At 42.3% G+C, this 22,139-nt stretch overlaps 1 protein-coding gene across 4 annotated transcripts in view; it reads left to right on the top strand.

Annotated features, from left to right (window-relative positions):
• LOC139580189 (protein diaphanous homolog 2-like) overlaps window positions 1-22,139 on the top strand; it is a 643,765-nt gene that overhangs the window by 16,439 nt on the left and 605,187 nt on the right. For 3 of the 4 annotated variants that reach the window (XM_071408766.1, XM_071408768.1, XM_071408765.1), the window contains exons 3-5: window positions 5,854-5,886; window positions 7,370-7,546; window positions 19,048-19,152. In XM_071408766.1, coding sequence (XP_071264867.1) covers window positions 5,854-5,886; window positions 7,370-7,546; window positions 19,048-19,152 — 315 coding nt within the window. The remainder of the gene's footprint in view (window positions 1-5,853; window positions 5,887-7,369; window positions 7,547-19,047; window positions 19,153-22,139) is intronic. The other variant, XM_071408767.1, reaches the window with a different exon arrangement.

The raw sequence follows: 22,139 nt of genomic DNA, 5'->3' as shown, positions 1-22,139 counted from the left end.
TTCTCTCGTTAACACAGATGTGAGTGTTGACGAGGACAAGGCTGGAGATCACTCTGTCATGCTGATTGAGTTCGAATAACAGACTGGAAGCTTGGAATCATTGTTCTTCCTTTGTCAGCCATGGTTACCTGCAAGGAAACACGTGCCGTCATCATTCCTTTGCACCAAAAGGGCTTCACAGGCAAGGATATTGCTGCCAGTAAGATTGCACCTAAATCAACCATTTATCGGATCATCAAGAACTTCAAGGAGAGCGGTTCAATTGTTGTGAAGAAGACTTCAGGGCGCCCAAGAAAGTCCAGCAAGCGCCAGGACCGTCTCCTAAAGTTGATTCAGCTGCGGCATCGGGACACCACCAGTACAGAGCTTGCTCAGGAATGGCAGCAGGCAGGTGTGAGGGAATCTGCACGCACAGTGAGGCTAAGACTTTTGGAGGGTGGCCTAGCGTCAAGAAGGGCAGCAAAGAAGCCACTTCTCTCTAGGAAAAACATCAGGGACAGACTGATATTCTGCAAAAGGTACAGGGATTGGACTGCTGAGGACTGGGGTAAAGTAATTTTGTCTGATGAATCCCCTTTCCGAGTGTTTGGGGGATCTGGAAAAACACTTGTCCAGAGAAGACAAGGTGAGCGCTACCATCAGTCCTGTGTCATGCCAACAGTGAAGCATCCTGAGACCATACATGTGTGGGGTTGCTTCTCAGCCAAGGGAGTGGGCTCACTCACAATTTTACCTAAGTACACAGCAAAGAAATAAAGAATGGTACCAACACATACATCCTCCAAGAGCAACTTCTCCCAACCATCCAGGAACAGTTTGGTGACGAACAATGCCTTTTCCAGCATGATGGAGCACCTTGCCATAAGGCAAAAGCGGCTCGGGGATCAAAACATTGATATTTTGGGTCCATGGCCAGGAAACTCCCCAGACCTTAATCCCATTGAGAACTTGTGGTCAATCCTCAAGAGGCGGGTAGACAGACAAAACCCCACAAATTCTGACAAATTCCAAGCATTGATTATACAAGAATGGGCTGCCATCAGTCAGGATGTGGCCCAGAAGTTAATTGACAGCATGCCAGGGTGGATTGCAGAGGTCTTGAAAAAGAAGGGTCAACACTGCAAATATTGGCTATTTGCATCAACTTCATGTAATTGCCAACAAAAGCCTTTGATACTTATGAAATGCTTGTAATTATACTTCAGTATTCTATAGTAACATTTGACAGAAATATCTTAAGACACTGAGGCAGCAGAATTTGTGAAAATTAATATTTGTGTCATTCTCAAAAGTTGGACTGTAGTCCTTTGTATTTAAAAGTTCTTGCCAGATGAGGCATACTCGTGATATTCCCCATACTCAAATGGACACATGAATCCAGCAAAATTGCAGTGGGTTTTTCAATTTTATTAATCTTTATCTAAACAAAATCCTATTTCGATAATGAAGGAGCTGAGGGCTAATTCGATTTGGGTTATTTTGAGGAATTAATGTTGGGCAATAAACATTTATTACAATGAAAGGGTTGAGGTTTTAATAAGCCAGAGAAGCCCAGAGGACGTGCATGGTTAATTGTTATGTGGTAAATTGCATTGTTGCAGTGTTGCCGTACGATAATGACTGTGCGGAAGTGAACTGATGGTTTTCCCTAAAGGAAACCAAATTGCATTGTTGCTATGTGTTGCCGTGCGATAATGACTGTGCAGAAGTAAACTGAAGGTTTCCCCTAAAGTAAAGACGATTAGCTCAACAGCGGTTCCCTTGTTGTTAAATTGATTAAAATATGTTAAATTACCCCATTTGAAAAATGTGCAATGTTTTACACACTTGCAGAGACAGTGTTTGAAAGTTACAATGGGGGGGAATTTAAAATAGATACAGTTACATATTTTCTGGATATTATTTCTGACCATATATCGTTTTGACAATATGGCAATATTATTTTTGCGATAGTTGGCTGTACCTGCACCAAACTCCAATTTGTTTGACTGATCAAAACTTGCTTTCTCATGGCTCTCTCTCGTCCCTCTGCAGCAAACATACAGTGCATTTGGAAAGTATTCAGACCCCTCGACTTTTTCCACATTTTGTCATGTTACAGCCTTATTCTAAAATGGATTCAATTGTTGCTTTTCCTCACCAATCTACACACAATACCCCATAATGACAAAGCAAAAACAAATTCATTTAAAATTGAAATATAACATTTATGTAAGTGTTCAGACACTTTACTCAGTACTTTGTTAAAGCACATTTGGCAGCGATTACAGCCTCGAGTCTGGTAGGGTATGACACTACAAGCTTGGCACACCAGTATTTGGAGTGTTTCTCCCATTCTTCTCTGCAGATCATCTCAAGCTCTGTCAGGTTGGATGGGGAGCGTTGCTTCACAGCTATTTTCAAGTCTCTCCAGAGATGTTCCTGGTTCTGGCTGGGCCACTCAAGGACATTCAGAGACTTGTCCTGAAGCCACTCCTGCGTTGTCTTGCCTTTGTGGTTAGAGTCTTTGTCCTGTTGGAAGGTGAACCTTCACCCCAGTCTGAGGTCCCGAGTGCTCCGGTGCAAGTTTTCATCAAGGATCTCCTAACTTTGCTCCGTTCATCTTTCCTTCGGTCATCTTCCATCTAAGAATGATGGAGGCCAATGTGTTCTTGGGGACCTTCAATGCTGCAGACATTTTTTGGTACCCTGCCCCAGACCAGTGCCTCGACAGAATCCTGTCTCGGAGCTCTACGGACAATTCCTTTAACCTCATGGCTTAGTTTTTGCTCTGACATGCACTGTCAACTGTGGGACCTTATATAGACAGATGTGTGCCTTTCCAAATCATGTCCAATCAATTGAATTTATCACAGGTGGACTCCAATCCAGTTGTATATAAACTCAAGGATGATCAGTGGGAACGTGATGAACCTGAGCTCAATTTCGAGTCTCATATCAAAGGGTCCGAATACTGATGTAAATAACAACAATAATAATATTTCTGTTTATTATTTTTAATACATTTCCAAGAATTTCACTTTGTCATTATTGGGCATTGTGTGTAGATTGATGAGACAAATGTTTTATTTAATCGATTTTAGAATAATGCTGTAACGTAACAAAATGTGAAAAAAGGGGTCTAAATATTTTCCGAATGCACTGTATGGTGAGCAATATGTTTGGAACATCGAATCGCAATAAAATCACAGTATCCAATCGCAGTTCTTATCAAATAGTGAGAATCGCAATATACAGTTGAAGTCGGAAGTTTACAAACACCTTAGCCAAATACATTTAAACTCAGTTTTTCCACAATTCCTGACGTTTAATCCTAGTGAAAATTCCCTGTCTTAGGTCAGTTAGGATCACCACTTTATTTTAAGAATGTGAAATGTCAGAATAATAGTAGAGAGAATGATTTATTTCAGCTTTTATTTCTTTCATCACATTCCCAGTGGGTCAGAAGTTTACATACACTCAATTCGTATTTGGTAGCATTGCCTTTAAATTGTTTAACATGGGTCAAACATTTTGGGTAACCTTCCACAAGCTTCCCACAATAAGTTGGGTGAATTTTGTCGCATTCCTCCTGACAGAGCTGGTGTAACTGAGTCAGGTTTGTAAGCCTCCTTGCTCGCACACGCTTTTTCAGTTCTGCCCACAATTTTTCTATAGGATTGACGTCAGGGCTTTGTGATGGCCACTCCAATACCTCGACTTTGTTCGCCTAAAGCCATTTTGCCAAAACTTTGGAAGTATGCTTGGGGTCATTGTCCATTTGGAAGACCCATTTGCGACCAAGCTTTAACTTACTGACTGATGTCTTGAGATGTTGCTTCAATATATCCACATAATTCCCCTCCCTCATGATGCCATCTATTTTGTGAAGTACACCAGGCCCTCCTGCAGCAAAGCACCCCCACAACATGATGCTACCACTCCCGTGCTTCACGGTTGGGATGGTTTTCTTCGGCTTGCAAGCATCCCCCTTTTTCCTCCAAACATAATGATGGACATTTCTCCAGAAAGTACGATCTTTGTCCCCATGTGCAGTTGCAAACTGTAGTCTGGCTTTTTATGGCGGTTTTGGACCAGTGGCTTCTTCCTTGCTGAGCGGCCTTTCAGGTTATGTTGATATAGCACTCGTTTTACTGTGGATAGATAGATAGAGGCTATATACGTAGATAGACACCTCCCAACTGTTGATACATAGAAGTAATAGATATGGCAGTTTGAGCGTCTGCTAGCTGCAGTCCTTAGCCTCAGGGAGCTATGAGGCTAACTGCTCGAGGAGTTGCAGTGTAAAGCCCTTGAGAGCGATAGGCTGAGATTAACCGAGGAGAGAACCCCCTCGGCAGGAGGTCCGCTTTATGGCCACAACACCCCACATTCCCCGATCGTTAGCACTTCACAGCCCCCACAGCATAGCGCCACAGCATATGGTGTTGTGTTGTTTCCTGCTTCCTGTGTCAGTGTGTGACTGAGGCGTCTTTACAAACGGCCGTCCGTAGCAGAGCCACAGGCCATTGGCCTTGCCTTGCAAGGCCATGCCTTGTGTCTGGAAAGGAAACAAACATCTGTTTCGGGAGTTTTTTTCGGTAGTCTACAGTTGAAGTCGGAAGTTTACATACACTTAGGTTGGAGTCATTAAAACTTGTTTTTCAACCACTCCACAAATGTCTTGTTAACAAACTATCGTTTTGGCAAGTCGGTTAGGACATCGGTTAGGACAAGAATTTCATTATGGGCCCTAAAGCATGGAAATAGTGTCCACTGCTTGTATACTTCGTATTTTGGCGAATGTAGTACGACATCCGGGAACTTTTGGCATACTAACTATATCCATACTATATCCATATCCATACATGTCCAATAAGCATACTACATACTCAATTTACATCACAAGTAGTACGGTTAGTGCAGTTAGTATGAGTATTCGAACACAGCTCTTGTGTTTGAGAAAAAAAAGATTTTACTTATTGAACTACAGTAGGTTAAGTGGATTTATAACCGGTAATGGAATTACGGTAACAGAATTACATCATGGGTCCCTGATATGTACTATACAGAAATGAATAATTATGAATAGTCATATCATTCCTTTTATGGTGTTTGTATCCTGAATAGGTACACAAAGGTTAACATATGCAATAACCTTATTTTGCATATTTAGTTCATTCTACACATTAGCTATTATACTAATGAGCTCCGTCCCCAAACAAGGCCACATTCGGTTGGTCCGGACCAGACCAGGCTGGTCCAATGTTTATGTTTCCTAAATTTGGACATTACAGGACAGTAGAGTAACGTACAGCAGAGCAGATCAGAGTACAGTAGAGTAAAGTAAATATGTTCAGTACAGTATAGTACAGTACAATATAGTACATTATACTGTACTCTACTCTAGTGTACTGTACTGCACTTTACTTTTCTTTACTCTACTGTACTGTACTGTACAAATTTGTGAAACATACAGTACTCATTCAAGGGTTTTTCTTAATTATTACTATTTAAAAAATGAAGTGAAGACGTCAAAACTATGAAATAACATATGGTATCATGTAGTAACCAAAAAAGTGTTCAACAAATCAAAATATATTTCATATTTGACATTCTTCAAAGTAGCCACCCTTTGCCTTGATGGCAGCTTTGCATACTCTTGGCATTGGTGGTTATTAAGTGTGGTTATTCATGGGTTCATTCATATGGGTTCGTCTGAGGCTTTATGACATTTCTGTCACGTTTGCATGTGTGTCCATCTGTTACTGTGTATTGTGACATTTTGGATATTCTCCTTCACATGCACACCATGGATGGGGCTGTCATTTTCAGTTGGATCTTACTTTTCACAATGTGCCTTCCCTTCAACAGAACATACACATAAAAACATTGGCTGACGACATGGTAAGGCGTCCTGTTTTCATTTCTTTGTGTACTTTGTTTTGCGTCATCATCTTCTCTTTGTGTCATGGCTGCACAGGATGTTGAACTGAAATCTGTGGATGGACCAATGAAACAAGAGGGACACGGTGCCCTCTGTTAACCAAGTAGGGTTCCTGTATTATTGTCATTACAGTATTTTATGGTTATTTAATGTGCCCAAATGATAACGTAATTTAATATGATTTTTTGTTGTTGATGAATGCCTAGCCTAATCAGTCAAATATCAGCCCAACAGTATTCTGAATCGGTTATGATAGGCTTATATATTGTATTTGTTATTATTCCTCTTAATAATTCATTAACAAAGAACAAGTACACTCTATTTGGCTCAAACACTGGTGCTGTTTCAATGGATTGTATTACATGTAGATTCTACAATCATGTTGAACATCATTGGTTTTGTCTTCCACTGGTCCGTCCACAATGATTTCAGTGTAGATTCAGGTGTGCTATCATTAATAAAATGTTGTCTTAATTGATTTATCTTACTCTTTTTCATATGTATGTTCATTCATTCATTTCACACAAGCATGACCCCTAAACCCATATAGCTAATACCACTGACGACTAACTAACAGCGACTGGTGCATGGACTTACCCTCTTCTGACTGTGTAACAAAGGTGCGTGCTGCTGGCGGCATCTCGTTTGATCTTGGTCCGTCTTCTGTCGTCGGCCCTGAATTACATATGAGGTGCGCTTGATTTAACGCTTGCCGTTTGCACCTTTGGGACGATTCCATTTGTCCCATTGCACCAGGCAAACTAACTCAAGCACAGCTCAGGCAAATGTATTTCCACTTATGCGATTGACATCCGTTCTTAATTCAACGGTGTACCTAGAATAGCCGAGTACTGTCTGTGAGGAGAGTATCTTTCTGAAGCATATGCACTTAAGTTATACAGACTCCCATAACAGTCTGTCATTTTGAACAATCCCAATCTACAGGGTTAATGGTAAGTGCGAAGGTAAGTCAAATCTATGACGTCGCTGTATTTAACAGTGTACCGTTTTATTATGTACCATGTTTTCGTTCAGATACACACGAACTGTACAGATTTAATACATCAAAGCCAGTTTGACATAGAGCAAGCAATGTTACACCCCTTGTTAAAGCACATTATCATATAATCTAACATAATTTTTTTAATGACAAAACAGAAGATGAACACACATTATCAGTCCGTCCCTTGTCACAGGCAAAACCCTTTACTTTAGCTGGCCTGTGGTGCCATCCCAACCTGTAATTTAGCCCAGCTGATGCCTGTTCAAAGGTTGGGAAGGAGCTCGAAAGACATGGCATGCATATGACAGTATCAATCAACTCTACAGTGTGTAAAGCATTCAGAAAGCCTGAAGCCTAGGGAAATATTCCTAGTTAAATACTATATGTCATAACACTTACCATACACACTTTGGTCATGCCACCCTTTCTTTCCCCTTCAGCGTGACCGGATCACCAGTTTCCGGAAGACTGGCAATAAGAAGGACAAGCCCCTGATCCAGCACTCCACAGACCCCATGTCCATTCAGGTAGAGATGCCCATGCCCCAGCCTCTCTTCGACGACCGTTCCATGAACCTCTCCGAGAAGGAGATCAACGCCCTCTTTGAGAAGATGATGGTAAGTCCGATACTGTAACTCTCCTTTTGAACCAAGTGTATATAGCCACCGTTATCCACAGTGCTCCCCTATAACAATGAATGTAGAGTCCCTGTTTTCAGTGCAGTATTTTCCCTGACTGATCTCTCTTGTCTTTCTGCAGCAGACATATAGTGAGCAATATGTTTGGAACGTCAAATTGCAATAAAATTGCAGTATCTAATACCTATAGAATCGTGAGAATCCATATTACAATCCGTATTGGTATTGTGCGGTCCCTGGCAGTATTACACTGAGTTAACAAAACATTAAGAACACCTTCCTAATATTGAGTTGCACCTCAGAACATTGACTCTACAAGGTGTCGAAAGCGTTCCACAGGGACGCTGGCCCTTGTTGACTCCAATGCTTCCCACAGTTGTGTCAAGTTGGCTGGGTTAGCCTTTGGGTGGTGGATCATTCTTCATACACACCGGAAACTGTTAAGGATGAAAACCTAGCAGTGTTGCAGTTATTGACACGAACCGGCGTGCCTGGCACCTACTACCATACCAAGTTCAAAGCCGCGTAAATCTTTTGTCTTGCCCATTCACCCTCTGAATGGAACACATGCACAAATCCATGTCTCAATTGTCTCGAGGTTTAAAAATCCTTCTTTAAATCGGTCTCCTCCCCTTCATCTATACTGATTGAAGTGATATTTAACAAGTGACATCAGAAAGGGATCATGGCTTTCACCTGGATTCGTCCGGTCTGTCTATGTCATGTTCATAATGTTTTGTACACTCAATGTATATGTACTATAGGATTACAATTTCTCCCCTGTACACCTTCAACCACTACTTGTCTGGAACCATGGAGATGTAACTGGCAGAATGGACATGGTTACTGCTTCTATGTCTGAAACTCCCTGTGTGTCCTTTTGAGTACGAGCTACCAATCACATTGTTCTTTTACTGTTCACCAGAGAGTCTCTGATCTCGAGGTGGATCTCTGTCTCCACTGGTTGTCATAATAATGATATCATTAGATGTGATGTGTTGACGGCTTGCTGTGTGGCACATTCAAACATCTTTTGGCAAAGAAATGTAGCAGTTTTCTTTTTCTATTGCCCTCTGTATTCACATCATGTTAATGTGGGTGCTTTTGTGTCTCATACTATGCGCCACTCTTCTCTTCTTCGTAATCTGCAGGCAGGGAGCTCTGCTCAGGCTAAGCCTCTACAGAGCAGCACTTACCTGGTTCGCTGCGCAGAGCCGTCGCAGCTCTAAAATCACGCTGACGCTCAGCATAGAGAGCACATAGATCAGAGAGAGAGACAGGAGTGAGTGTATCGGCGTAACCCTGTCGTGACTTCTCACTTAACTCGGCAACTCAAGTTCACTTGACTAGGCCCTCGTTCAAACAGAGAGCTCCAGAGTGATCCATCAGAGAGCTACAGAGCTCCAACAGAGAGCTCTATCAGAGAGTTACACCAGAGAGCTACAGAGAGCTCCACCAGAGAGCTACAGAGAGCTCCACCAGAGAGCTACAGAGAGCTCCAAACCGAGAACTACAGAGAGCTCCACCAGAGAGCTACAGAGAGCTCCATCAGAGAGCTACAGAGAGCTCCATCAGAGAGCTATAGAGTGCTCTATCAGAGCTACAGAGAGCTCCATCAGAGAGCTACATAGAGCTCCATCAGAGCTACATAGAGCTCCATCAGAGCTACAGAGAGCTCCATCAGAGAGCTACAGAGAGCTCCATCAGAGAGCTATAGAGTGCTCTATCAGAGCTACATAGAGCTCCATCAGAGAGCTACAGAGAGCTCCATCAGAGAGCTACAGAGAGCTCCATCAGAGAGCTACAGAGTGCTCTATCAGAGCTACAGAGTGCTCTATCAGAGCTACAGAGAGCTCCATCAGAGAGCTACAGAGAGCTCCATCAGAGAGCTACAGAGAGCTCCATCAGAGAGCTACAGAGAGGTCCATCAGAGAGCTACAGAGAGCTCCATCAGAGCTACAGAGAGCTTGCCTGGCTACCCAGACTCCTTGCTCCGGCCAAACGCTACGCCACGCCCACAGATTTTAGTTTATTTTCCGCAATGAGTCTGGATCTGAGTACCCCTCCGACCCTTCACCGAATTTGAACACATTCGGGGCCGTCTTATTGGTCTATAAACCTATGGGCAAATGCATTGATATTGCTACCAAAATATTTTTTACATTGGAGGAGTACCGATATGACTGCACGGTGGCTTCATTACAGCGATCCCATGTCAGTCATCCAAGGTGTATACACATCACTGGTAACTACTAGACAACCATAAAATAGCGAGGGTGATACAAAGAGTTTGGTTACTGTCATTACAGTGTTACAACTTCCTGTTACCAGTACAGATGCACTATAAATGCCTGTCTGATACCTGGTGATAGTCAGTAGAAAATGGTGTAACACTCATATGGCTTTAACATGATGTTCGAGCTCCTCCCTTTGTGTTACGAATGATAAGTGTTGAGTGTGAGTAGCAGTTCATATCCAAGTGAGAAGAAGTCGAGCCTTTAGCTTGCCAGCCCAGCAGTCTGTGAATCTCCATCATCGAGAAGAGAAGACTACTCCACTAATAACAACTGACAGCCTACATCATAAAACGATACTTGAATTTGAAATAATTGTAGCTTCTGATCACTTTGCAGTTACATGTAATTACACATGGCACGCAAACTTACATGGTGTCCTGTCCTTGCTAGGTGTGAGGCAAGGGTAGTTGTGGTCCTGCATATACACATGTGACATGGTTTTAGGAGGAGATGATGGGTTGATCGATGAGCATTCCCATGGAACTCTCTGTTCAAAGCTCAGTATTGCCCCCTTGTGGGGTTTTGCTTGACTTGATGAAAGGAGAGGAAAAACAATGCATGACCTAACTCCCATCTTTACACTTTGTTCGCCTTGTTGTTAGACTCGTACTAGGTAGTCTGACTAGTCTCGCTTGCCAGACTCATAAGTAATAGCTACCGTGGACCTTTCATAACAACCCATAGGTTATGTCAAATGAATGGCTTTACAGGTGAAAACATTTCCCCTTGTTGATGACAACGGACTTTGTTGAATGTTGAATTTGAAGTTCAACTCGTACCCATCTCCAAGGTCAAACTTCTTTTGAAACCCCTTTTTATTCCACAGGAATTGGCTCTGGCTGGCTCTCTGTGTATGCCGCCGGATTGAAAATGTAACAAAAAGCTTTCAGCCCATCACTTTTTAACCGCAATGCTAAATTACCCAGGCATCATTGCATAGGCCTGTGTGTGTGTGTGTGTGTGTGTGTCACTGTGTACCTTTTTTCATACAATGGTTCTTGTTGCGGGAGCCGAAGTGATGCTGATTCTCTTCTGTTTTTTTATTACGATCAGTCTGTTTTTTTTCCCCGCCTCACCTCGTCTCATCCAGCTCACCTCTCAATTACTGTGTTTGTGCTCACCACGCTGTGACATTAAACTCAGGCTCCGATGACAGGAAAGGCATGTTTCTCGGCGGCTGAAAACGTGTTGCGCTGAGAACCATCACTGAAAGCTTAATTACAATGAAGTGAAGGGATTTGCATTACCTTTACGTGCTTTTGAAGCTGCCAGCACCAACACGCCCCTGTCTATAGATTGTAGACCATTTTCATAGCTAAAGTACTAACAGCAGCCTATGTTGAAATTACAATACAGAAATGGAACTCTATGTATATTAGCTTGAATTGGAGTAGCTAAATCAAATGATATTCAAACTGCATAATCGTAGTCTCAATACAGAGATACTCAATAAAGAAGGTTTGTCGTTGCTTTAAAAAAACGTAGCATTTTGTTGTTCTCTGTGTATCTCTTTCGTATCCCCATGCTCTTATTGATTGAAAACATGGCATGCACTGCTGCTTTAAAACTCTAATTCCAAGTGAGGGTGTTAGGGGGTTGACCAAGGAGCCCCCGTGTTGTGCTTTAATGACTAAGACAAATCCAAATGTGTTTTTCCTTCAGCTTTATCATGACTTTACTTTCAATAATCTGATCAATGTTATTTATCGAATCAACTAACTTTAATTGTTACCCGATTTAAATTAATAGTGTAACTATTAACTCATTAGGAATTTGTGGCAACACGAGAGCAGTTGTTTAAAGAGTTACCATCTCCCGAATGAAACTCTAAAGGTCTTTACCTATCACATCCATAAAACAGTCAACATATTAATCAGAACCTCTTATCAAATCATCATTCTGAACAGTCGTAACCTTCTTGGATCTGCAATAACCCCAGCCTTACTTATGAATCAGTACTACATAAATTGGTTTAATTATTTATTTACAAGCTAACTAAATAATAACACAGAATAAACATACCAACTTTATACATGAGAAAAAGGTCCCTAGCGGACTGACACAATATGGTGGCTTTTTACACATCGACATGGAGAGGGAGAGAGAAAGAATGAGAAAGAAAAAGAGACACTTCTTGTTGATACATTTTAGAAACTTTTCTCACAGTAATCATATACTTTACACACGAACCACCGCCCGTTTGGAGTAAGAAATCATGAATGTATTTACGTGTGCATGCCTTCGTTTGCTGTTGGAACCAGCCCTCCTTAGGAAGGGTGATGGGTTGGCCTTTCAGCGGCACGCTTGTAAGGCTCTGATTGTCCAATAGTCTTCTACTGTTGTTCACTCTGGAAGATGCTCCTTGGAAGATAGGCTAGACAGTCGTGTCGACGGTTACCATTGGTGTTGAGAGTAGTAGGATACGGTGATTTGAGAAGAGTAGTAGGATGGTCCCACTTAAATTCGCTTTTCTAGATATTTGTCTTAGGACAGCTAATCAGCCGTACCAGTGATTGTCTGGAAGGTGAGCTTCTCACCTCTTCCTCGTGTTGATATTCAAGGTTCAAACTACTCTGGACATGAGCTGCAAGTCTACACGCCTCTCTGGTCTGGGAGGTGAGTTTATTTTCTTCACCTCGTGTTGAGGTTCAACGTTCCAACCATTTCAAACGTGTAGATACCGCTCCACGCTTTTCTGGTCTAATGTTAATTTCTTCATCAATCCTGTTATGCACTCTGGCCGAAGGGGATGGCTCCATCAGGCTGACATGCTCTCTGACCTCACTCGGGGCATGGCAACTTACTATGCAAAGATTTTAGGAGACAAATTCTCTTGTGGTTCCTAAAATCACATTCCTATCTTAACAAAGATACTTTCATAATTTTTCATATAGAACGTTAAGGATGCATACTTCCTACATGTAGTGTGTATACTTTTCAAGTTACAGTATTTCCTTTATAACACTTTTTAATGACATCACAGAATAAAAAACATTATGACATTAGTTTTCTATAGATCATTATGTTATAAATATTTTTCCAGTATTCGCTTTTTGAACTTGTTAGAGTTTTGTCAGGAAAAAGTCTGTTAACAAAGCACATTCCTTGGTGGATTTTGGAGAAGGAGAACTGTCTGGATCTCCTCTCCTTTAATTTACGAAAAGGTGTGAGCTGTCAAACCGGCCCAGTTCCCTCCTCTCCTCTTCTGTGGGTGAGAGAAGGTCTGCTTACTGCCATCCATTGCCAAGCTGATCTGACCCATTCAAATCCTCACAGGACAGTCATGACAGCACGTAGTCTGCATGTTTTGTCCTCCCAAAAAAATTCAAAGCTAGAGAAGCCCATAATGCTACCAGGTTATCAAAAGGTTCTGGGAAGAAGAGCAGCCCTGGGTTGGTAGATACGGACAGATGAGCTCCTCCTGACCTGTTAAGAAATCATTGGAGGACTGTTAGTGTAGGGTGTAGTGTTAGTATTAGTAGTGCTAGTGTGTACTGTAGGGTGTAATGTTTGTGTTAGTATTAGTAGTGGTAGTGTGTCCTGTCGCGTGTAGTGTTTGTGTTAGTATTAGTAGTGCTAGTGTGTACTGTAGGGTGTAATGTTTGTGTTAGTATTAGTAGTGGTAGTGTGTCCTGTCGCGTGTAGTGTTTGTGTTAGTATTAGTAGTGGTAGTGTGTCCTGTCGCGTGTAGTGTTTGTGTTAGTATTAGTAGTGGTAGTGTGTACTGTAGGGTGTAGTGTTTGTGTTAGTATTAGTAGTGGTAGTGTGTCCTGTCGCGTGTAGTGTTTGTGTTAGTGTTAGTAGTGGTAGTGTGTACTGTAGGGTGTAGTGTTTGTGTTAGTATTAGTAGTGGTAGTGTGTACTGTAGTGTGTAGTGTTTGTGTTAGTAGTAGTAGTGGTAGTGTGTACTGTAGGGTGTAGTGGTTGTGTTAGTATTAGTAGTGGTAGTGTGTACTGTGGGGTGTAGTGTTTGTGTTAGTATTAGTAGTGGTAGTGTGTACTGTAGTGTGTAGTGTTTGTGTTAGTATTAGTAGTGGTAGTGTGTACTGTAGGGTGTAGTGTTTGTGTTAGTGTTACAGATGTGGTAGTGTGTACTGTAGGGTGTAGTGTTTGTGTTAGTGTTAGTAGTGGTAGTGTGTTCTGTAGGGTGTAGTGTTTGTGTTAGTATTAGTAGTGGTAGTGTGTACTGTAGGGTGTAGTGTTTGTGTTAGTGTTACAGACGTGGTAGTGTGTACTGTATGGTGTAGTGTTTGTGTTAGTAGTGGTAGTGTGTACTGTAGCGTGTAGTGTTTGTGTTAGTATTAGTAGTGGTAGTGTGTACTGTAGCGTGTAGTGTTTGTGTTAGTATTAGTAGTGTGTACTGTAGGGTGTAGTGGTTGTGTTAGTATTAGTAGTGGTAGTGTGTACTGTATGGTGTAGTGTTTGTGTTAGTATTAGTGTGTACTGTAGAGTGTAGTGTTTGTGTTAGTGTTAGTAGTGGTAGTGTGTACTGTAGAGTGTAGTGTTTGTGTTAGTATTAGTAGTGGTAGTATGTACTGTAGCGTGTAGTGGTTGTGTTAGTATTAGTAGTGGTAGTGTGTACTGTGGGGTGTAGTGTTTGTGTTAGTATTAGTAGTGGTAGTGTGTACTGTAGGGTGTAGTGTTTGTGTTAGTATTAGTAGTGGTAGTGTGTACTGTAGGGTGTAGTGTTTGTTTTAGTATTAGTAGTGGTAGTGTGTACTGTGGGGTGTAGTGTTTGTGTTAGTATTAGTAGTGGTAGTGTGTACTGTAGGGTGTAGTGTTTTTGTTAGTATTAGTAGTGGTAGTGTGTACTGTAGGGTATAGTGTTTGTGTCAGTGTTACAGAGGTGGTCGTGTGTACTGTAGGGTGTCATGTTTGTGTTAGTAGTGGTAGTGTGTACTGTAGGGTGTAGTGTTTGTGTCAGTGTTACAGAGGTGGTAGTGTGTACTGTAGGGTGTCATGTTTATGTTAGTGGTACTGTAGTGTTTTTGGAAGTGGTAGTGTTGTGTGTTAGTGTTTGTGCTAGTGCTAATGTTAGTGTTAGTAGTGGTAGTGTGTACTGTAGAGTGTAGTGTTTGTGCTAGTGCTAATGTTAGTGTCACAGTGTTGGTCATGTTAAACCAGTAGCTGCTGCCTGCCTGAGAGCCACATTACGGCTGCCGTGGCTTCCACTCTGCCACAAGGAGAGTGTGTGTAGTCTTGTGCGGCGTCCTTGGGTTCTTTAGATGTGCACAGCTGGACCCCGGAGTTGGAGCCCCTGATATAAATTCACAGTGGTAAATCCTCTGAAATCTCCCCATTGGGGGGAGAGTCTTTGGCGAGGAGGAGGCGCGGTGGCAGAATTCTTAATGCGGGACGTGGTGCTGGGAAAACAGCGAGCCGCGATGTGACACACACGTTTACATCCTCGTTTAGCCAGCGGCAAACTCCCCTCTATGAATCTGTACCCTTCCCCATCATCTCCATCGCTCCATTTACCATTAATATTCAGACACATTTGTCCTGTACAAGGGTAGGACTAGGAGGGAGAAGGAAGGGGTTGTAACGACCGGCGAGGACGTGCCATGACAGATGAATGGATAGACGGACAGGTCACGACCATGCCCTTTAGACCACACGTATCTCTGTGTGTGAATTTTGTTATTGGAACGATCGTCTCTCGCCTGGCCGACCGCTGTGAAGCACATTAGATGCAGACAAACAGTGAGGGGGATGAGCCATAGGCAGCAGCATTAGGGCTGTGAATTGCCAGGGACCTCATGATACAATATTCTAACTATACTTAGGTGCCGATACGATATTGCGATTCTCACAATTCTTATGATTCTTTGTATTGCAATTCGATGCTGCAATTTTATTGAGATTTGATGTTCCAAACATATGGCTTACTATATCTGCTGCAGAGAGACATGAGCGCATGAGAAAACACGTTTTGATCACATGAGAAAACACGTTTTGATCAGTCGGGGAAATAAAAGTGCTGAAAACACTATTTAAAGTTGAAGAACAAGCTATAGGATGAAAAATACTGGAGTTTTGGCTCAGGTACAGCCGACTGGCTCTAGCTTTTTTAAAACAAAAACGATAGATATAATATCCCCAAATAATATTGCAGTATGTAACTGTATGGATATATATATATATATATATATATATATATATATAATATATATATATATATATATATATATTTTACCCATCACTACCCAGCATCACACATGCGTACACATTTGTCAAGCCACTCTCCTACACGTTGGCACAGAATGTTCCAAGGGATGTGTCGCAAATGGCACCCTATCACGCTCTGTTATACAGCAGAGTGCATATCATACAACTGTGTCTGTATTGTGGATGATCATTTCCATTTCTGCATCCCAAATGGCACTGTATAAGGTGTACTACTTTTGACCAGGGCCAATTGATACATCATACTCCACCCTCACTCTTCTGTTTCCAGCGGTAGTTACTACTGTCACTACCTGTGGGCTTGTCGACATCACCTCCTATTGCTATGGCTGTCTGTTATATTGCCTCTCTGTCATATTCCAGGTATTCTACAGAGAGAAAAGCTGGAATTGACTTACAATCTGTGAACTCTTGCCATCAATATGCCTCCACCTGCCGTTGTAGTTTTATGAGCTATGTATGATTCATATCTACAGATTTGGCAGGGAATACATCCAAAAGATGATCTTCCCTCCTAGTTGTCACTGACTACTACAGAGAGAGATAGAGTTGGTGTGTGTGTGTGTGTGAGAGAGAGAGAGCGAGAGACTGCGAGAGAGAGACTGAGTGAGCGAAAGTGACCATTACTGTGCTGATGAGGCTAGTTTGAGCCTTTATGTGCCTATGCCTCATTGCCGGGAGCAGCATTCTCCGTAATAACAGCCGCTGTGCTCCTCCATTGCAGTTACAATTTCTCTGTCTGCACAAGACGGGCACTTAAACCACAGAGGAGAGCCAAGATGTGCCCCTAAACTCCATGAATTAAACTTGGGGTGCACCGGAGAAAATCATTTTGTCACAGATTTGTCACGGTCGAAGCAAATTAAAACAATGTTTTCTCTCCTGCTCAACTTACTTCTCTCGTACTCAACCTTTGCCCTTGTCCATATCCTTGTCGACAGCAGACAGATATGGCTGCACCCCATTCATTATCCCTGGCAATGGAAGCCAATGGAAGCCCCAAGCTGTGTTCACAGGCAGCACATCTCTCCACATTGCTTTGTGATTTCTGACGTATCCAAGGCAGTTCTTTTGTCTGTCTCACGTTGTTTCCTACAGTAGTAGCTCTGAATGCTGAATCGGGTGATACAGAGTTAAGACCCAGGCCGTTTGACTTGTTAGGCCAGCCAAGCAGAGGTGGATAGAACCGTCAGGCAACATGAAAGAACACACACACACACACACACACACACACACACACACACACACACACACACACACACACACACACACACACACACACACACACACACACACACACACACACACACACACACACACACACACACGCCTCCACCACCGTCAAATAACTCCACACACAGTTTGTAGGGTGCCTGTGTAAACGTTTCAATTACCTGAGTCTGCTGCCAGGGATATGTTGGGATTCTTCCATGTAGACCTGCGAGGATATAATTAATAATAGCATAATTAATCATTTTTGGGTGGCAGAACACAGAGTCCTCTCTCTCTCTCTTCTAGTCGACCCTGACGTGTACCCCTCAGGCCCTGCTGTCTCTCCCCCACATTCCCCCCTATATTCTCCGCTCCGCGTTTTGCCTCGTTTATTGAATGCCATTTAACCGGCCAAATTAGCAGAGTTCAGAGGTTAATTAAAAAGTATTCCGGTCCCGGGTATTTAGAAAACGGCCCATTGGTAAAGTGTCCCTCCACGAGTGCGCCCCAACTCTTGGTGTATTTACTGAGACAAAATGTAGAGGGAAGAGGAGGAGGTGGAGGAGGAGGAGGACATTGGGTCATGATACCCTTAATGGTAATATCCATGATGCTGTACCTAGTGTCTTTCAACTGCCACAGACTATATACTGTACCCGTCTACAAACTGAACTAAAGAAAATGAAGGAACGGGAATGTAAATCTTTTCACCAAATGTTAGATCATACAGTGGACATATAGGTAACATATGTTTGATTTATCTATGGGTTGTGTCCAAAAATGGCACCCTATTTCCTTCATAGTGCACTACTTTTGACAAGGGTCCATACGACTCTGGTCAAAAGTAGTGCACCATATAGGTAGGGAATATGTTGCCATTTAGGACGAGGCCTATCTCGATTTTACATTCTAGGCTATACACTCAACACCTTCACCATACAGCAAAAGAAAAATGCACCATACTTTCTCCCACTAGATGGCAGCATTGTTTCACAGCAGCTCCACTCAGCCACATGACTTCAGCCACGTGTTTCTCTGTGTCATTCAGTCCATACCTTTGTCTGAGAGTGCTCCGAATAAACATCCCCCCATCCTCCTGCTATCCTCACCATGTCATTCCCCTGCTCTTAGTGCTCTTCTTTCCATCCCTCTCTCACTCCCCGCGTCCCTCCCTCCCTCCCCTCATCTCTTTGACAAGAAAGGGGCCTTTTTTGTGGTGCAGAATAAAACGTACAATGTACGTCGAAGATAATAGTTAAAGAGGCATAAGCTACTGTCCACCTAGGCACTGTTTAATGCTATTGTTGTATGGTAATCAACCTTACCCTTCCACTTTACAGGCGGTGTTGTATGATATCCACTCTGCGGTATAACAGAGGGTGATGTATCATACTTTGGCCTCACTTCTGTTTCCAGGGGTAGTTATTAATGTCACTAGCTGTGGGATCGTCTCCATTACCTCCTGTTGCTATGCCTGTCTGTCTTATTGCCTAGAGAGAGAAAGAGGGACTGTGTACCCTCAACTAAAGTACAGAAGCTGGACATTAAAGTGCTATGACCCAAGAGTGACCTTTTCTAGTGTAACATACACTTGATACCCTTGTTAGGATTGCATCTTTGGCAGCAGCAAACAGCGGGATAATAATTGACCGTTTCCATTTTAGGTAAAGAGTGTTGACATCCTTTAAGTGCAGTTGGTAGAGTCTTAATGGATTTAAAATGACCATAATTGCCCCACGGTGTGTAGTAGTCGTTTCTCCTCACTTTCGTTGTTTGTTTCCTCAGGAGGACATGAACCTGAATGAGGAGCGTAAAGCCCCACTGCGTGGGAAGGACCTGAGCACCAAGCGAGAGATGGTCGTCCAGTACATCTCCACCACCGCCAAATCTGTAAGTCGTCGTTGTGAACCAATGGTCTTTCTGTATTATATATCTGTAATGAAACTAATGGGCTTCCTGCATTTTATTGTAACCAAACGGGTTTCTCAGCTACTCTCACCCAGTGTAGTAGTAGTAGTGAGTGGGCTGAGAAATATGACATTCTACACTGCCAAGACACTGCAGAATAATGAGCTTAACCCAATCTACTTTCTTTCTGTGCCCCTCTCTCTCTACCACTCTTTCACACTCTCCCTCCGTCTCACTCTCCTTGCTTGAGCCCCCAATCTCTGATTACTGCTTCCATTAAATTTTTTCACCGCCCCCCCACCCCCACCCGAGTGCTTATCAAACCGCTTTCGTTGTAGCGCAGCCGTAACTCTCAGTTGCTTTATATTGGGGAAGGAACAAGTTTTCATTTGAATTTGAAACGCATCGCTTTACACTTTCAACAATCTAAGCCAATAAGAGTGGTAAACCCAGCACGTTTGAGGAGCGTAATCCCAGGGTTATCAGGTGAATTCTCTTTATGAAGTTTAAGGCCCCTACTGAGGGTAGGCTCACATTTACTCATAGACTCCTATCAAGTCACTCGCCGGCCTTTGACACGATCATTTATTACCCCTCTCATTGTTATGGTAATTAGGCGGCATTATTAATAATGATGATGATGATCAGAGATGATTGAATTCTTCACTGGGCCCATTATGCTTTGTGAGCACTGCAATATTATTCAAATGAACAGTATCCTCTGTCTGGGTGAAAGGGAGTAGGGCTCGGCTGTCTTTCAGTGTCCTCCCTACCCCTCACATTCTATAGGCCCTGTAGGTGGGAGCCCGTTGGATGGATTTCAGAATAGAATATAGAGACACAGACACTTGCGCGCACACACGCACATGCCTAGCACACACACACACACACACACACACACACACACACACACACACACACACACACACACACACACACACACACACACACACACACACACACCACTATGACAGGGTAGCGCAGCTTAGCCGTCCAGGGGACAGATGTGTTTCTGTGTGATAAGTGCCTGTCTTCAACATGGCAGAGCAAATCCCCGCCTCCTGTTAGAAACCCAATCCATCCCTACTGGTTTCTGTAAATAATGATAAGACATAACATTACTCTGGCCAATTAGGCTCCTGTAGGTGAAGAGTATGCTGTAGGTTAGTCTATGTCTCAAATGGCACCCTTTTCCCTATCTTGTGCTCTACTTTTCACCAGAGCCCTATGGGCCGTGGTCAAAAGTAGTGCACTATATAGGGAATAGAGTTCCCATTTTGGATTAATATGTTTCGGGTGAGCGCAGTGTGATTGTGTGACTTTTCAAGGATGGTTTTTGTTCATGCTTGAAGGACTAAGGCAAAAAAAATGTAATACATTTTTTTATTGATTTAACAACTTGCTCGCTACTAATAATCCGTAATTGACAAGCAATTGACACGTGATAGAGGGAAATTGAGACCTGGTACAGAATTGGATATTACCATGGTATGGTCTGACAATATCTGCATTTCGTTTTTGGGTTCATTTTTGGGATCTTGTGGTGAGGTGTTTTCACAACTAATATGTGCCTTGATTAAATCTTTGTTTGGTCTCTTCCTCTAACAGTTTTAAGGTCTTCTTTGTATGCCTGAATGCTTTCAAGGGAATTTTCCTTTTGCAGGAAAATGGACTAATAACGTGCACTCACTCACACACCAAGTCACCTCTTTCCTGTGTGTCTTTCTGTTCTCGACTAGATCATTGCCACCAACTAACAGAGATCATAGAAATATATAAAGTAGAATGGCAAAAAGAGAATGTCATCAAAGCAATGGGACCTGTCTGTTTGTTATCTATATTGTAAGGCAATAGGGAATTCCATCAGCTCTCCCTCTACCTAAAATGTAGCTTGAGCTAATTCACAGAATGTTTAGGCATGGAGGTATAAAGTGCAAATATTAGTGGAGCGACAAACGTGTCCCCAACGTCCTTGACCTTTTTGCTTGACTGTCAGTCTCAGGGAGGGGATCACAATTTTAGATTTAACTACCAAACCAAATGCACCCTTTTTGAGATCCTTTTTGTGTTCATATATAGAGAGATTTAGAGTTATTATCCTTTATTGTTCCGGATAATGTCATTATTATTATTTATATTTATACCCCCAATCTTTTTTTATTTTTGTATAAAAAAAAAAAAATGTAACCTTTATTTAACTAGGCAAATCTATTCATCCAATATATTGTTATTATCATTCTACTATGAAAAATATGGCCATTAACTTGTATTATATTTCCCTGAGGCTATTAGGCCAAAAAATACTAGCTAGCTAATGGGAGCGTGGGGCTGATTATTAGTTTGTGTATTCTCTCCAAACATGGCTCCTCTTGAGAGTTGTATTTTTCACGTCTTGCCACCTCTCTAGTTTATCACCGGGCAAGATTGAGAACTCTTCCCATTTACTACCAGTATGCATCTGTGGGAGTCTTTCAAGTTATCCCCCAACACAAAACACAGACTGTCTGTGTCCCTTGAAAGCATTCAGGCATACAAAGAAGACCTTAGGAAATAGGGTGCAATTTGGGATCCAGCCAATGTCTTTTCAAAGGAGAATATTTGTAATATTGCCATTGACCCTGTTTATTTGAATATGAGCTCTGTACAATGAAATCCAGCATGGCTCTTGCAGCAAGTTTGCATGTCCTTTGCCATTAACTTTGCACGAGGTGCTTTTTCCCCCGCTCTTTTCTCTTTTGTTCTCTCTTAAATTATTTCTGACAAATGTATGCCATTGTCATAAAATGTGCCACATGCATGCCTTTCACACTAACGCAATCATTTATCTTTCCTTACGAGTGGGATGGAAAAACCTTTGCTTCTCTCTCACCTTGCAAATGATTTCCCTGTTCCAATTCAAATGTTCATGATGCGATGAGGATGAGTGTGACGGCCGGGTCTTGAGAGGCAACTAGTCAAATGTATTGAGC

This window comes from Salvelinus alpinus, chromosome 7, assembly GCF_045679555.1.
Source record: "Salvelinus alpinus chromosome 7, SLU_Salpinus.1, whole genome shotgun sequence".
In the NCBI taxonomy this organism is placed as follows: Eukaryota; Metazoa; Chordata; class Actinopteri; order Salmoniformes; family Salmonidae; genus Salvelinus; species Salvelinus alpinus.
This window is presented reverse-complemented; position numbering and strand designations above follow the sequence as displayed.